The 17,728-nt window shown below is 31.6% G+C and overlaps 2 protein-coding genes and 3 long non-coding RNA genes across 10 annotated transcripts in view; 3 read left to right on the forward strand and 2 right to left on the reverse strand.

Moving 5' to 3' along the window:
- The first annotated feature begins 2,575 nt into the window (after window positions 1-2,575).
- On the forward strand, window positions 2,576-3,994 carry LOC142239517 (uncharacterized). 2 transcript variants are annotated; one of them, XR_012723058.1, is made up of 4 exons: window positions 2,576-2,904; window positions 3,013-3,074; window positions 3,140-3,566; window positions 3,631-3,994. It is a non-coding gene; the product is annotated as an uncharacterized LOC142239517 (long non-coding RNA). The 2 variants fall into 2 exon arrangements; XR_012723057.1 differs by lacking the exon at window positions 2,576-2,904 and having other exon boundaries at window positions 2,917-3,074; window positions 3,631-3,993.
- Window positions 3,995-6,091: 2,097 nt separating this feature from the next.
- LOC142221282 (serendipity locus protein delta-like) lies at window positions 6,092-7,638 on the forward strand. The gene has a single exon (XM_075290944.1). It carries the CDS (start codon window positions 6,183-6,185, stop codon window positions 7,584-7,586), a length of 1,404 nt encoding a protein of 467 aa, XP_075147059.1. The 5' UTR covers window positions 6,092-6,182; the 3' UTR covers window positions 7,587-7,638.
- Window positions 7,639-12,384: 4,746 nt separating this feature from the next.
- LOC142239529 (uncharacterized) lies at window positions 12,385-13,497 on the forward strand. Of its 3 annotated transcripts, none has more exons than XR_012723059.1 (3): window positions 12,385-12,561; window positions 13,005-13,294; window positions 13,354-13,497. It is a non-coding gene; the product is annotated as an uncharacterized LOC142239529 (long non-coding RNA). The 3 variants fall into 3 exon arrangements; XR_012723061.1 differs by having other exon boundaries at window positions 13,005-13,270; XR_012723060.1 differs by lacking the exon at window positions 12,385-12,561 and adding an exon at window positions 12,794-12,945.
- A 1,237-nt stretch (window positions 13,498-14,734) lies between these two features.
- Window positions 14,735-17,728, reverse strand: part of LOC142221293 (uncharacterized) — a 278,541-nt gene continuing 275,547 nt past the window's right edge. The window contains exon 2 of the long non-coding RNA XR_012717982.1: window positions 14,735-16,468. This is a non-coding gene — a long non-coding RNA (uncharacterized LOC142221293). The remainder of the gene's footprint in view (window positions 16,469-17,728) is intronic.
- The window catches only part of Axn (protein axin), a 101,763-nt gene continuing 101,285 nt past the window's right edge, over window positions 17,251-17,728 (reverse strand). For all 3 annotated transcript variants that reach the window (XM_075290958.1, XM_075290957.1, XM_075290956.1), the window contains one exon: window positions 17,251-17,714. In XM_075290958.1, the coding sequence (XP_075147073.1) occupies window positions 17,588-17,714 (127 nt within the window). In that variant the 3' untranslated portion in view covers window positions 17,251-17,587. The remainder of the gene's footprint in view (window positions 17,715-17,728) is intronic.

Here is a 17,728-nt window from a genome sequence, read left to right on the forward strand (position 1 = left end):
CAAGGGTAGTTCCTAAGCCAAAGTCACTGTTCCCGACTTATATTTCGTCACAAAGGGATGTTAGTGTTCTATACCAGACTCTTCGTTGACTGAAATTAATACATTGAGAAGCAATTGGCTGGTTTACTGAAGGATGTTATACTCTCCCAATGTATAAGCTCCAATGTTTTGAATTGATAAAATGCAAGAATGCCGCTAACTGAAATTTAAAAGCCACAACGAAATTAAATCGTTTCATTCCAGCCTATCGCAATCATTTTGGACAAATGATGAATACAAGAAAATTATTTTGCTATTTAAATAAAAATTATTTAATTATTTGCTATAAACATTTATTTTGGATATAACTTTGTTCAGAAAAATTTACTAATTTTATATTAAAAAGTATAAAACGTATAAGACCACCCAATTACTTATACCCCGGTATATAAAAATAAAACAAGTTCGATTATAATTTTATTATGATTTTTTATTAATTTGTACATTTATACACTAATTAAAGACCCTAGAACACAATGTTTTCTTTTCTGGATTATCAGCTTTCTTTCATTAATATTGTTATATTTAAAAATTTTTAATTATCATTTCTCATATTTAGCTTTCATGTTGTTTCCATTAAAAATTAAAATTGCATTAACATTTCTTTTGTTCAGTTCTCATTCATTTACGCCTCTTACACACAAAAAACGAGCTCGCTTAACAAATAGAAAAGGGAGCAATTACGAGGAGCGGTAAAATAATAAAAAAAATACAATTCATTTCTTTGTAAAAAATGGGTGTTGAATGTAGAAGCACTGGGTTTACAGAGATAAGACGAAATCGTTTTTAAGCATATTTCAAAAAAGAAATCTTCATCGATTACATCTGCAGTATTATGACAATTAGCTTCTTCTACTTCTTCGTGTTCTGTGCAAACATTATGTTGCATAACATTAGTCAATTCTAAATTAGCAGGGGATGATGATAAATGGTGGCCTGGTTGTATCTCTACAATATGACGCTGATGGAATGCCATTGTTGCTGATGGCTGAAGCGATGATGGTACTGTTGTAATAGGCGGAGTTTCCAACGGGCACCGGTCGCCGATTGGAAACTCCTAGAAGACATTCCTTAGGGGTAAAATTTCACCCGGCCACTTCTTCGCCAGCAAAATCCAATTTAACAACATCACCTGGTAAACATTCCTCCACATCAACTTCATTCTCTGCCGTATTTATACGGTTCAATGTCATTGTAATATCTGGACCAGACTTAAGTCCCACGGTAGCTCCTGCTAAAGCCATTGTAGTGGTGGGAACAACAACATTCGATCCGATACTATTGTGGATGATTGTGAAACCACCATTGCATTAGTATTTCTAACGGCAGCAACAGTCGATATTGCATTTGAAGAATTAGTAATAGTGGCTAATGTTGGAGTAGTATTTGCTGCCACCCCAATGGGACCACTCACTACTTGGGCGGTCGTTGTATTTGGTTGTTGCAATACAATATTTGCGGTCACAGCCACTGTGGTCGTGGCAGGTGTTGAGGGTGCTATGTTGGAGTTGTTCACTGTAGCTGATGTAGTGGCTGCAATTGTGAGTGTCAGGGATGTGAGGGCAGATGCTACTGTTGCAGAAACGGTTACAGAACCAGATGCTGTTATATATGTTATATACATATAGCACTCCGTTATTTTTATTTCGCCAATCTAATTGCATTTTTAAATAACAACGCGAACCACTTTTGTATTCTAATTTAACACAAATCATTTGAATAAATCAATTATTTCTTAATTCACATTACAAATGGCGCCATGTTTTGAAACTAACTAATCTCAACATATGGAAGGATTTAAAGCCGACCTAATTAGGGACTATGCACTTTATGTCAGTTTTTCAACTCGAAAAAAAACAAAGTACCACAAATGAAAAAATATTTCGGTAGTTTTTCGCATTTTTGGTTTTGTATGGGATTTCGCTTCGGAAACCGAACATAGTACCTACCTTAAGGTGGGTATTAAGTTCGAGTTTAGGGTAGGTACTATGTTCGGTTTTCGAGTTGAAAACCACTTTATTTTCGCGATTACTTTTCCTTAAATAACCAAAATTATAAATGAAAACAAACTTATTCCTGTAAAGTCTTGCCGAAATCTAGAGGAACAAGAATCTACGCATCAATTGAGTTAATTGGTCTGCTTTATATTGAACTGTTTCAATAAAGTAACCACGAAAATTTCAACGCGAAAAGCGAACATAGTACTTACCTTTAGCCGCTAAAATCGTCATTTTTCACGATTACTTTTCTTTAATAATCCATTTTAAGAAATACAAACTTTGTGAAAATTTGCTTTGGGATATTCCCCATCAAGTTATAATGAAATCTGCAACAAATATGTATAATTTTATGACTTTTTTGCTGATTTAGTTTTCACTTTAGTGAAAATTAGCGGCTAAACTCGAACTTAATACTCACCTTTAAGGTGAGTACTATGTTCGGTTTTTTCACCAAACACGAAATTAAAAGTACAAATATATTTATGAAGACGATTATATTTTGATCGAGTCTTGCCAAATAACCCAATAAACACAGGATGAGCGTTTTTCAAATGCAACAACTTTTCAGTTTGAGGGTAACTATAATTATCAACATAAATTCAACTTGACTTGAAACAGCTCATATTCAATACATCTTCAAATTGTTTGCGAATTACTTCCAATTTGCCAAAATGTTGACGAAATCTTTGAAAAGGGGTTGAAGATAATATGAGAAAACTTTGACAAAACACTACCCTAAAATGCAACGAAAAAACCATGTGGTTTTCAATACTTATTTGTGCAACGAAGTTCGTGGTCAATTGCAAGAAATAAAAAACATTTTAGACAAAAAACTGAATTTACTCCCAATAGTTTCTAATAATACGTAAGTGAAAATAAAAAAATGATATGAAACTTTAAGGAAGACGCTAAATTATATCTCTTTGCCGAAAACTAAAATTATGGATTCTACGTTCTTTAAAACATTAAAAAGCTGACCGATGAAAAAATGTTGGACAAGTAACTGGAACTGCTTCAAATAGTTTATAATAATTGGTAAGTCAATATGAAAAATTAAATCAACACTTTAGAGAAGTCACTAAATTTAAATCTCATTGCAGAAAACTAAAATATTTGGATGCTGCATTCTTGGAAACATTAAGAGGTTGACCAATGAAAAATGATGGTGGCTTATCGAAAAGAGAAAGTTTCCATAAATCAAAGTACAATGAATTAAACTTGGTATTTATGCTTTTCCATATCAACTACTGGGTGATAATACGCATCACGCCTATAGTTTAATTTACATCGTATCATCGGTTTAATTTGATATTTTGTGAATTGAAATTGCTGGAAATTTATTCTAACTCTCTAGTCATCAAGTTCCTTGCTAATTTCCCGAATTTTAATGAGTTTTACAACAATTTTGTGACACCAACGTTCTTGAGGAATTTTGTGGTTTTCAATACATTTTGTGCCACGAAGTACGTGGTCAGTTATTTTTATTGACATAAAACTGAAATTAATCCAAAACGGTAATTATAATTGGTAAGTCAAAATAAAAAGTGAAATGAAAACGTAATGGAAATCACAAAACTCGATTGTTTTGCAGAAAACTAAAATCATTGGATGTTATATTCTTGGAAGATGTTGACCGGTGAAAAAATGATGAAGGAAACAACAAAGAAAAGATTCCAGAAAACTTGCAAAGGGCAACCAATTAAAACAAAGTGCAACAGTTCCTAAATAAAGAACTTCTGGATGAAAATGTGCATTACATCAATTTACATTCCGTCATCAGTTTGATATTTTGTGAATTCCTCTTGATGGAATCTATTCTAATACGCAGGCCAGCAAGTTCCTCGATAGTAATTATTTGAAATTGTTAGCATATTAATTAATAATTAATTAATTAATAGTTATGTGACACCAACATTATGGGGGAAATTATACATGAAAAATGTTTAAGTTATTTAAAGTTGTATTGACAGTTTTAGTTATTAATACCATTAATAAGATAATTATGTTTTGATTGGTATTATAACATATTATTATTTTTATATATTGTTAATGTTATTTTTAATATTATTATATTTTTAACGAAAAAAAATTAATAAAATGTACAAAATCACTAGAAATTTAGTGTTGACTTTCAGTAAGAACTGGGATTGACTTTCATGCAAATTGTGGTTAGAAAATATTCGCAGCAATATTAATTTTTAATTTGTCTCACATTGAAAACTGTTTGAGAAATTATTGAGTAGCAATGCATTTCAATTTGAGGATTACAATTGAGAGATTATTGCTATTGTGTTGAATTTTACTGTTGAGGGTAATGTCTGTTTTTTGTTGAGAACGCGATTTTCTCAACAATTTCTCAACTTGAATATTACCCTAATCCTTTGAAAAAATGTTTGAAAAATTATTGCATTTTAGTATTTTTCAAACGTTTGTGTTTATTGGGAATGGATGGAAAATACCCTAGTAATTGATTGCAAATAATTTTATATTTCTAAATTAGTTAAATAAAAAAAGTAACCGTGAAAACAAGCTGGTTTTCAGCTTGAAAACTGAACATAGTACTCAGCTTTAAGGTGGGTATTAAGTTCGAGTTTAAGGTGAGTATTAAGTTCGAATTTAGCCGCTAAAATCGCCATTTTTTCACGATTACTTTTCTCTAATAATACTTTTTAAGGAATACAAACTTTTTGAAAACTTGCTTTGGGCTATTCCCCATCAAGTTATAATAAAATCTGCAACAAATATGTATAATTTTAGGCCTTTTTTTACTGTTTTAGTTTTCACTTTAGTGAAAAAAGTCGAACTTAATACCCACCTTTAGCCGCTAATTTTCACTAAAGTGAAATCTAAATCAGTAAAGAAAGTCATAAAATTATACATATTTGTTGCAGATTTCATTATAACTTGATGGGGAATATCCCAAAGCAAATTTTCACAAAGTTTATATTCAATAAAATGGATTATTAAAGAAAAGTAATCGTGAAAAAATGACGATTTTATCGGCTAAACTCGAACTTAATATCCACCTTTAAGCTGAGTACTATGTTCGGTTTTCAAGCTGAAAACCAGCTTGTTTTCACGGTTACTTTTTTTAATTAACTAATTTAGAAATATAAAATTATTTGCAATCAATTCCTTGGATCTTTTCCATCCATAATTTGCAGAGACTTGATAAAAATTTTATCGTCTTCATATATATTTTTGCACTTTTAATTTAGTGTTTTGGTGATAAACTCGAACATAGTACTCACCTTTAGCCGCTAAAATCGTCATTTTTTCACGATTACTTTTCTTTAATAATCCATTTTATGGAATACAAACTTTGTGAAAATTTGCTTTGGGCTATTTCCCATCAAGTTATAATAAAATTTACAAAAAATATGTATAATTTTATGCCTTTTTTTACTGATTTAGTTTTCACTTTAGCGTCTAAAGCTGAGTACTATGTTCAGTTTTCAAGCTGAAAACCAGCTTGTTTTCACGGTTACTTTTTTTATTTAACTAATTTAGAAATATAAAATTATTTGCAATCAATTACTAGGGTATTTTCCATCCATTATTTGGCAAGACTCGATCAAAATATAATCGTCTTCATAAATATATTTGTACTTTTAATTTCGTGTTTTGGTGAAAAAACCGAACATAGTACTCACCTTAAAGCTGAGTACTATGTTCCGTTTTCAAGCTGAAAACCAGCTTGTTTTCACGGTTACGTTTTTTAATTAACTAATTGAAATATAAAATTATTTGCAATCAATTCCTTGGATCTTTTCCATCCATAATTTGCAGAGACTTGATAAAAATGTTAGCGTCTTCATATATATTTTTGCACTTTTAATTTATTGTTTTGGTGAAAAACTCGAACATAGTATTCACCTTAAACTCGAACTTAGTACTCACCTTAATTGTTTGAAAAAATGTTGAATTTTAGCATTTTTCAAACGTTTATGTTTATTTGGATTGTTTATGTTTATTGAAATTGAGTACTAATAAATTGTAACGAGTGCTCTAAAAATTTGTCAGTAACGAGTACTTGTAATCAAATACTCTTCACTTTCCCAACACTAGTATTTCTCGGGACTCACAAATAGTCCATGATAAACAAATTATCCTTCCAATCCAGATCCTATTTAATTCAGTGATATGGGTGATTGTGTGCGATGTTTTCTTTGCCGTAAAAAATATTCATCTCTACACAAATATATTGAAAATACTGTGTGCCCCTCATCTAAAAAGAGCTTAAAAACTGTGCTTTTGCATTTAGCAAAATGTGGAAAATTTCAGCTTTTGGTTTCTGTTGGCGACGGCTTATGCCGTCAGTGCTACATGCAGATTGTTGACTACGATACATCGTTGGTACATCTTACTCGGAAGCAAAGAAGCCTAGCCAATTTGGTAGAGAAGGCGGTAACGAGTATGGATAGTGATATTGAAGCCGAATGTGAAGCTGAAATGTCTCGCATGGAGGAATTTACGAACGACCAATTCTTCGATGACGCAAATATTAGTGACCGCGAAATAGCGGAAACAATATTTGAAGTTATAGGATCCAGCGGTAAAAGAAGAAAACTAAAATATACCAGTGGCATCCCAGATTCGGATGACTATGTAGAAGAGGGTGAAATGGAGGGCGAAACAGAGACCATACAATGCAATCTATGTGCGATGAGGTTTAGGAACCGGGCATACCACCAGAAGCATGTTATCCAAGTTCATAAAAAGTTTAGTTGCAATTTATGTTCTTTTAGCCATCGAAATGAGGACTATGTCATGCTCCACATGAACATCCACGAAGGTAAAAGTGAAAATCAATGTCGCTTTTGCAACAAAGAATTTACAACAAAAATAAGCACTATTAGACATATGGAAGTACATCTGGACACAAAAAAATATCAGTGCGACAAATGTGGTCTATGCTTTTCTCAAACGACTGTTCTTTATAACCATAAACTCCAACACGAAGCAGAGGAGAAGCCTTTGCGATGTGAAATATGTAATCAGATTTTTAAGACAAAGCGTACTTTTAGGCATCATATGGTGACACATAGGGCTGATAGGCCACGATATAGTTGTGAATACTGTGGGAAGACGTTCACGGAAAAATATACACTGAAAGTTCACAAGCGTACACATCCTGAAGCCGTTATCTCAACAACGAACCAATCAGAGCCAACAGAAAGTCAGTACAACCAACAGGACCAATCGCAACACTACCAAGTTCACCATCAGTCGTATAACCAATCACAAATTGATTATGATCCGACAACCAACGTTCTTCAATCTTCCGCTTCTACAGGTATCACAAGTGTTCAAAAATTTGGATGTATAATTTGCGAACAACATTTTAATAGCAAAGACAACTTGAACAAACACATGGAAAAGGAACATGATGTAATTCTAAAGTCTTTGAGCATAGCAAATTTTACCCAGTACGACGTCGTAACTAATGAATCCCGGAAACCATGTCATATATGTGGGCAAATATTTAGTACTCAACACAATTTAGATTACCATTTAGTACATGTCCATGAAGCAACATTAAAGTAAGACTATCTAAATTTATATATTAAATAAGAAATCCAATAAAACTGTCAAAGTATCCATGCCCAGTTTATTTATTTCAAGACTGAAATGTACGCTCAAAGATATTTGTTAGTAGACACCGCTTAAGGTAGTAGACACCAACCTAACCTAACCTAAGGGAAAGTCACTATTTTCAAAAGTACATAGAACGTTTCTTAGTTTGTCTGGAAGAACAGTGCAATAATATTCAAAATTTTGTTTTGGCACCTAAAAAATATGTTTTCTATTTATATATGGGAAAATGCTTTCTTATTAATTCCCAATTTGTTTAAAAAATGTTACAAAAACCATAACACCTATTTTCGTTTTCCTCTCCTGTCAAAGTAGTTCACCTATCTTTGTTTATGTTAATATGATATTAATGCAATGCTGGGTTCGTCCAAATAAATTACTTTACATATTTTTACCATTTTAGAAGAAAATTTGACGTAAGTCGAGGTGATTAAAATGTTACTAGACCAGGTATGCAACGCTACAGAATTCTTGAATGGAATGCTACTAAATTTTATTAAAACTTATTTCATTCATTTTATTCCAATATTAAAATCCAAACAAGGGCAATTTATCAATATTACATAGCATCTTAAATCTGTTTAATATTAATAATGTGAGATCAAGTTATATACTCAAACTACAAACTAATAATAGATAAAATTATTATTATAATAATAATATGTGATTATATAAATGCATAAATATGGCCTCCCAGCCAAACAAATATTGTAGTTAAAACAATAGGAAAAGAAGACCAATAACAATGAATTAGGAATTGTTTGCACTAATTTCCAAAAACCTTTTCCGGAAAACACAAGGTGAAAAAGAAAATAATCTTTAGTGTAATGGAAGTAAATTCGCTCGTACATACCAGAATGACACCGTGGTAAAACAATTTGGGTATTTCTAGATGATCTTGAAACACAAACTGTTTTCTTAACAACGGTGGCGAGTTTGAAGTAATTAACTTGCGGAAACATTGTAATAGACGAAGGTCAATATAATCGACATCCTAAGAATTTTACTGCATATTCAGAAATATGATTAAAGCGACGAAGACGGTAAACAGCGAACAGTCATATGTATAATTCTCTTATTCCTACGGAAATTTACCCCTGTAGTACCTGACCATACCTCAAGACAATAATTGTCCTGTGACAACAAGCAAAAGCTACATTCCTTCGTATATGAACAGGTATGTATATGTTAGTGGAATATAATCTCCTAAGGAGGAAAACAACTCTAGATAGAATGGCATTCACATGCGATGAGTAGTCTAAATGGATATAAATAAATAAATAAATAAAATAACACCAAGACAATTCATTTCCCCTCAATTCAATTAACGTACCATTGATGCTTATACAAATATCTTGATTATGTGGCGAATCAAACAACGTAGCTTACTATCACAAAGCCACTCACAAATAGATCTAAGTGCAGAGTTAGCTGTCGTCTCCAAAGCTTGGAGCGAAGTACTGTGTTAAGTTTGGACATAACCTCAAAAAAGGAGACTTTATTTTTTTATTCAGTTTGTGTTACAATGCGTTTAGCTTAAGTAAAAACAACTGCACTTAAGGTTTCTCATAGACATTATAATACATATAGATGATCCATAATTCTCTTTAAAAAAATGTGTCAGTTCCAAAAATTAATTTTCCGACATTTCGTTTTGATTTTTTCGTAGAGTCAGTCGAAAACATTAATTTTCGTGCATTTGCTTTTGTGTTGTTCGTAAAGATCGATGCTGCTCAAAATTAAATTTCGTATTGTTACGAATGTGATATTTCTAGATTTAAATTTATTTAAATTAGTTTCTGTTAATTTCAAATTGTAACGATAAAATGACGTCATAACTTGTTAGAGTAATTTCTTTATTTTCTAGTACTTTCCTAAGCATCTTATGTGTTCTTAGTTATCCATTCGTTGATTGTAAAAGTAAAGCCTTTTGTTTTACTTATTATTATAGTAGTAGTAATATGACCATAATCTTTTATGCCTGCACGACATCTACCAGATAGTAGAATGCACTAGATTATTAGCCAAGACATACTTTCTAGATAGCCAAGACAATGAACATAAGCCGATAAATATGTGCTTACCAGATAGTAGTAGATTAATCTAGAAGGTTGTAGGCCAATTAGCGAGACAAATGACTCCTGTGTCTGTTAGTCTTAATAGACCACTCGAAAGCTTTTGACTGCGTCAACCACGATAATCTTTGCTTTAAACTTGAACGCTATTTCAACTTTTGAAATTCAACAGTAAAACTAATTTCGAATTACTTAAGATATCGTATCCAGTCTCTTGTTATAAAAAACAAATCTTCCCTCTTGTTCCGCAAGGCTCGATACTAGGTCCATTATTATTCTGCATGTACATCAATGACCTTCCCAATATTCTGGATCATTCAAAAATACATATTTACGCCAACGACGTCCAAGTTTACCTGATCTCAACTACCTAATGGCGTAAATAAATTAAATTATGACCAAAACATTTTTTGCGAGTATGCTGTACAAATTGGAAGTGAACAAATCGAGCAGACACACAAAATAAAAAAATTGGGAATAATTTTCAATGTCTTTAACATGGAACGATCAAATAATTGTTGCCACAGGAAAAATGTTTGGTATTTTTTGTGTCTTTCTTCTAGAGCACGCTTTTATTGAAGAACTTCAAGAAGATCACATATAAGTACAAGAAAGTGTAAAAAGAGAAAAGATAAAGGTGAGTATTAAGTTCGAGTTTAGCCGCTAAAATCGCTAAAGTGAAAACTAAATCAGTAAGACAAATGCATGAAATTATACATATTTGTTGCAAATTTTATTATAACTTGATGGGGAAAAGCCCAAAGCAAATTTTCACAAAGTTTAAATTCCTTAAAGTGGATTATTAAAGAAAAGTAATCGTGAAAAAATGACGTTTTTAGCGGCTAAACTCGAACTTAATACCCACCTTAATGATATATCATAGAGTTACGACAGTTATAGAATAAAGTTGTCACCTTGTTGCATTACAATAGTTCTCCCGCGCTTATTAAGCTTCCTCTAGACGCTGGATATGTAATCCTTCAGACGGGTTGATCTGCGAAGTGGTACCAAATTCGGTGGTTCTTGTTGAGTTGGAGTTGCCAGTAATGTATCATCTGTATTTGTGCCTTCCGAACTGGTTCCGTTTAATGGCAATATGATCAGGTCTTCAAGATTTGGACTGGGAATACATTCATCTGACATTTGCTGTTGTATGGCGTCTGGAGTGCTTGCTGGTTTTATATCTGTTGATTTCAATTGGTTGATATGGAGTTTGAAAATATAACCATCATCTAATTTTACTTTATAATGAAGGTTACGAAATTTTTTTATAATAGTACCGAGCTTCCACATATTCTTATTATTGGAGTAATATCTGGCTAATACACGTTCTCCCTCGCTTAATTGCCGAACTTTGTGGTTTCCGAATTCTCGAAATTGAATTATTGGACGCATCCAGTTGTATTTTAATTTGCCTGTTCAAATACTGCTCTGATAGTGTCATACCATTCTTTAATAGTGTCGCTCGGTATCGAAAAAGTATTTCTCTTACCTTCTCCCTCATTGGCCGTGGTCCATCCTTCATCGCTTTTAGGCGATTTTTTAAAGTTTGTATATTGCGCTCGGCAAGGCCATTCGTTGCCGGATGTCCAGGAGCGGTCAGTTTTTGAGAAATGCCAGCATTTGTACAAAACGATCGAAATTCATAACTGGTGAAAATTTTTGCATTATCCGATACAATAACATCGGGATAGCCATGCCTTGAAAATAAATCTAATAATGTTTCAATGGTTGAATTCGAAGTGAGAGGAATCTTTGATATCCCTATCTCTGCCCACTTGGATTTGGTATCCATTACGACCAGAAAAAAAATACTCTTGAAACTCACCAGCGTAATCAATGTGGATCCTTTGCCAATTGAATTCAGGTTCTTCCCACGAATGTAATTTCACTTTTGGAGGGCTAGATTTCACATGAAAAACATGATGTGCATTGCCTCGCTAATTTTTCTATATCCTTGTCTATGGTTTTCCAAATACACCTACCTCCTAGCTAATTGCTTCATCTTCGTGATCCCAATATGCGCTTGATGTAGTTCATTTAAAACAGCATTTTGTAGGGAATCCGGTATTACCACACGTTGGCCTCGAAAAACAACACCATTGTTGAGGATATACAATGTGTCTTCCACGCTATTATTTTGAAGATTTTCAATCAGAGTTGATAGCCATGGATCTGCTAGTGTCTCTTTTTGAATAGTTTTGAAATTTAAATTGAATGTAGATATCTGGTTTATCGCCTGTTCGCACAGCTGATTCACCTCTTCATTGATAGCTGATTCTGTTAAGCATTTTGATATTATCGGAGCTCGAGATAGACAGTCCGCATTCACGTTCTCAATACCTTTTTTGTAGACAAGTTTGTAATCGAAGCCAGCAAGGAATGCAGCATATCTTTGAAGGCGAGCGAAAGTCATCTGTGGCAATTTCGAATTCTGATGAAATATTCGGACCAATGGTTGATTGTCTGTAACCAGTGTGAAAGATCTTCGAAAAAGATATTGATAAAAATACTCAACGCAAACAACGATGGCCAGTGCCTCACGGTCGATTTGAGAATAATTCTTTTCTGCTTCTGTAAGCGATCTCGACGCAAAAGAGATTGGGCGTTCCTCTTCCCCTATAATGTGGGATAATACCCCCGCTATACCAGTTGGGCTTGCATCACAAGCTAATTGTAATGGTAGCTGCGGGTCAAAAGGAACGAGTACTCGGTCACTAGCTATTTCTCTTTTGAGTTACGTGAAAGCCTTTTCGCATTGAGGAGTCCATTTGAATTTTGCTCCTTTTTTAAGAAGACTTCTCAATGGAAATGTGATAGATGAACACCTAGGTGTAAATTTTGAATAAAAGGTAACCATACCTAAAAATCGGCGGACGTCGTCGACATTTTCTGGTTGTGGCATTTCTATAATTGATTCGATTTAGATTTCTGGATTTGATTAAATTTTATACTGTGCCCAAGAAATTCGATTTCCTTTTCGAAAAATTTACATTTATCTTTATTTAAATGTAAATCGAATGTTTGTAGTTGTTGTAAACATTTAATTAAATTAAATTGACATTCTGTTGCTGATGTCATCAAAATACGCTTCCGTTTTTGGTACATTGTTCAATATTTGGTTTAGAAACGATAGCCGGTTAACTTTATAAGTACCACGATGTGTCGACATTGTCTGGATTCGACTTGATTCGTCATCGACCGGAATGTGAAGATATGCTTTAAAAACATCTAAAGTGCAGAAATATTTTGAGTTACGTAAACTATTAAAAATATCGTTATATCTTCCTTATAGGGCTGTGGGCATCTATCAAGCGTTCGTTTACCCCTACCTTATAGTCAACGCATAATCTCACGCCACCGTCAGCTTTTGGTATAACTACTAGCGGAGATCCCCAGTGAGCCTCCAGCTGGTCGAGTTCATTGTTGACCTTTTCAACCAATGCATAAGGAATTTCTCGCTCTCGTACAAAAATTGGTTCAGCACCCTCTCGAAGCTTCAAAGAAATTGTAAAATCTTTAACACAACCAATTTTTGGTGTAAATAGGTCCTCAAATGTTGTAAATATTGATTCGAATTCATTTGTATTGATGATTTGATCTGCAATTTGTGAAGAATTTATTTCATTTAAGTTTATTTTCAGTGCACGTATCCCTTTACGACCAAGAATTGCGGTGTATTCTTCGGGCACTATATAAATCTCGTTCTCAATGGAATTGCCTTCATATTCTGCCTTGACCAAAATTTTGCCATAAATAAACTAAATTGAAATAGAAAAAAATTGAAATATGGCCACATGTTGTTTTTTTTTTATATTGCAATGAACTGTATTCTTTTAAATGTTTTTGATGTTAATCGAAGTAATCGAATACAACATAAAAATCCTAAAACGTTTGTTACACATAAATTAATTAAACTTTGTGATTAAGAAATGATCATGTTTTGCAAATTGAAAACTATGTATGCAAAATGCTAAATAATTTAAAAGTGGTAGTATAGTAATATGTGAAAAATAAAAATTATCTATTACTATTTCCAATACTAGTGTTCGATTTATTGTCAAACATGTACGATTAGATATGGTCCAACATATGCTAGATGCAATTGGATATGATGCCATATATGAATATATACTTTTATATCACAATATCTTGTTTATATAATTAGATATAACAATATATATGCTGAGATCTGACATTATAGCTAATCATATATTACACAATATGTGCCATATCTATGTAGATCTAATTATATCTACAACCATATATGATCAGTTATAATTAGATAGACTTTGATATAATTATATATGATCAGATCACATGCAAAAATTTGTTTCTTATTTTCATCAATTTTCTTCATTTCAATTCTTGAAAATGTCACCAATTAGAAAAAAGTTGATGAAATAAGAGCTAAGGAATTTGGAAATTAATTTTACTTACTCTTTTATTAATAGTACATGTATGCCAAACCCACAAAGTGGCCTGGGCATATTTTTGTAATATTATTGATTTTAGTTTTTAATCTTGTTATTACATCAATCAATATAAGTCACCGAGGTATTGGAACAATGCAATGCTATCCGCAATTCTTAATTAAAAACCAGGGTTAGGTACGCATCAATCTTCATAATGTTTTCCTGAAGTATTTTGTATGATAGTTGACCTTTTATAGAGTATTTTTGTTTCGGCTTAAGGTCATAGAGTTTCAATTATATACGTTTATTATAATTTGCAGATATTTCGATTACCTCCGGTAAAAATTTTCAAGACAACTACAATAACGATGTTATGCAATACTAATACATGTACATTGTAGTAATGAAGATCACTCGACACCGAGGGATTTTTGGGTTATACCGACTATAATCGAGATTATAAAATACGCTTGTCAGTCCCATGGACTTTTTCGTTAGATCTTTATTTAAAAATCATTGAATATCATTCTATACAATTTTCAGTGAATAATATTTATTAGAAACTTACGATGTTGCATTATGATATACAAAGGTTTTGAAAATAAAACACTTTTATAAATTTAATATTTTCTATTGTTTTCTTTTAAATTGTTTTGATTTTTTATTTCGAAATAAAATTATTTCATATTATTTGTAAATGTAATGTTATTGTAAACATTAAGATGGCAAATTCTCTTAAAAAATATCATTACATAAAAAAATATTTTTGTGTTGCTTGCTTGTTGCATGTGTAAATATATAAATAATAATAGTAATCATAATACAGCTTACAAATTAATCCAATTAATTACTTGTTAATAATAAGTAGCAGAAATAGTTTTTTAAGAACCACACCCTTAAATTTTGATGGCTTAACTTTTTTTTTTTTGATAACATTCTATGATGTATTTGTTCATCTATTCGCTTTACTATTTATGGTGTCAATTAGTGTGGTTCTTCTGTTTGTATTGCTGGTTTTCTATTGTAAAAGTATATTCAATGGTAATAGAACCATAGTGATGGACTGGTCGATAGAATGAGTATTGCAATGGAAATAAATGTTACAAACATTTTATTACGATTATTAATTAATGAATCATAATAGAAACATTTTAATATCTCAAAATTTCGCACATCATAATATTTAGTTACTTGTGATTGAACATAACAAATGTTGTATCTGATTTTTTAAGAGTAAATATAAACAACTTATCAATTAGATTATAGTATTTCAAATTAAAACATACTTAAAACAAATTATAAAAAGGTAAAGTTATATTTTGATTTTAAGTGAATTTTGCTGATGGGATGAGAATTGTCATTGCAAAATAAAGGAAAACATAAAATCACATTAAATCTTATGAAAAATTTATTGCAGGCAGTCCATTCTTAAAGTAACCGTCATCAGTTGTTTAAGATATATAGATTGTAGATAAAATAAATTAGAATAATTAATAAATGTTATGGTTTAAATGGGGAAAAGGGAATACATAAATAAATAGATTCTTTTTGTTTGTGAAAACATACAGTATAATGGGTTTGTTTAAACTAAAATTTCATTTTTCTTTCGTTGATATAAAAATCAAATTGTTTTTTTTTTTAACTAAAACAAATTTGCATGTACATTATTTACTCTATAAAGTACTTTTGTTATTTAGTAGGTAATAAATATGTTTACATTTAGAAATATGTAAATCGTTTCACATAGTATACATGCTTAGATTAGAATAAAGAACCTATATCCATGTTCACTGCCTTTTTTACATAGATGAATTAAACCCTGAAATAATAGAGATGCACAGAGATATTCGGTAGGAGGATCTAATAACCGCAGTATTTATTAAAAGTGGAAAAGGAAGTTCTTGTAGACTTTCTCGGTTACAACGATACCAAGTATGTGTAGTGTATTACAAATCGATTCAATAAATCAAATTATGCATGCCATTTTGCTCTACCCTATTTTTTGAGAAGTTCAAACTTGGTTTTGCTGCGCAATTTTAGAATTTATATTTGAAAAATAATCGTAGAATGTCCTTAGAGCCTGTTATACTTTATTGTGTAGATAACTAATCGCATATACAAATTGTAGGAACCAAGGAAATATACCCCTAGTTTGAGAAAGTGGTCGTTATATAATATATATAAGTGGACAATTTACATTTGATTGGGCAACCATGCACTACACGAAATATAAGCATAAGCCATACTTTAGGAGATTTCGTCTGCATCTAATAACTATCACACGTGATGAAATGAAAACTTGCAACGTTCTTCGATATTATTCTGAATTGGATAAATCTATGGTCTAATAATAATTTCAAAAATGATGAATGAGAATATTATTCCATTTCAAGGGGCCACCGAAGGATAAAACCAACTTCGGCCGAACGCCAACAAGAAGGCTTTTATATTCGAAAAATAATGTGTAGGTGTCCTTCAAAGAGAAATAGAGATTTGATTTTTTCATGTTTGGTAGACAAAATCTGCTAATCATTACATAACCTTGATTTGAATGTTTGCACAAGCACACAATGAAGGTAAAAACAATATATGTTTTTTATTTGCTTAAAACCAGATTTTGTTTCTCAAGTCAAGGTATAACAAGAAATGTTTTAAGAATATTGGAGGGCTGGTGGAATATACAAAAAGAACTTGTTTTTTTTTACTTCTGGGTAATATTTCAAAACAAAATACTTTATTATATTCAATTGTTTTACAAGATCCTACTGCTATTTCTGGCATATATTATCCCAACATATTGCTTGTTTCCTGTACATGTGATGTTATAGTAGCAAGCAGAGAAGTAATGTGCCACAAAAATGAAATCAGATTTTTTATTTGAAATACTTAAGATATTATATATTATCAAGAGAGAACATCCCTCCTTCGTCAGCCATTCCGTAGTTACATTTCAAGACAGTGAAAATATATAAGGTTTCTTTGAATTTCTTACAAGGAATAATATACAAGAATACGGAAATCATATCTGACATTACCGCGTTTATCTTTTGAAGTGGTATTTGCCAAATAGGTTTTTAGAGTTATAATCGAATTTTTGCCAAAAGGCTATGCATATGAAACAGAGAATTACAAGTCATATGTATGACTACACATAAATTTTATTGCGTTTTTCTATGAAATAGCAAATATTTTATACGTTGATATAAAACAGAAAAATGTTATTTAATACATTACAAAAATATTTTGGTGTATTTTTTCATACGAAATGACAAAATTAATGTGGTTTTATTGTTAATTTAGCGCTTTGTTTGTTTACTGTATATCTATAGTTTCTGGTTTTCATTTTTGATATTACTTGTTTATATAATTTTGTGTTGTGTTTTGTTTTATTTTTGTTTTTTTTTTTTTCATATAATCGTCTTGTTTACATATAAATGTATAAAAATTAAAACTTACTCTACTATTAATCGGATGGTTTAACCAAGCCCATCACTTTGCCCTCAAATAAGGGAAGGATATCGTTGTCATTGACAATTTCTTCTTGAATCACTGGACTATCAGGATCTTCACAATGCGTTTTAAAGAAAAATCTGAAAAGATATGA

This window comes from Haematobia irritans, chromosome 1, assembly GCF_050003625.1.
Source record: "Haematobia irritans isolate KBUSLIRL chromosome 1, ASM5000362v1, whole genome shotgun sequence".
Lineage (NCBI taxonomy): Eukaryota > Metazoa > Arthropoda > Insecta > Diptera > Muscidae > Haematobia > Haematobia irritans.

What these genes read in the sequence shown, in the direction of transcription:
- LOC142221282 (XM_075290944.1), top strand. Translation starts at nt 6,183, where the DNA reads ATGGGTGATTGTGTGCGATGTTTTCTTTGCCGTAAAAAATATTCATCT.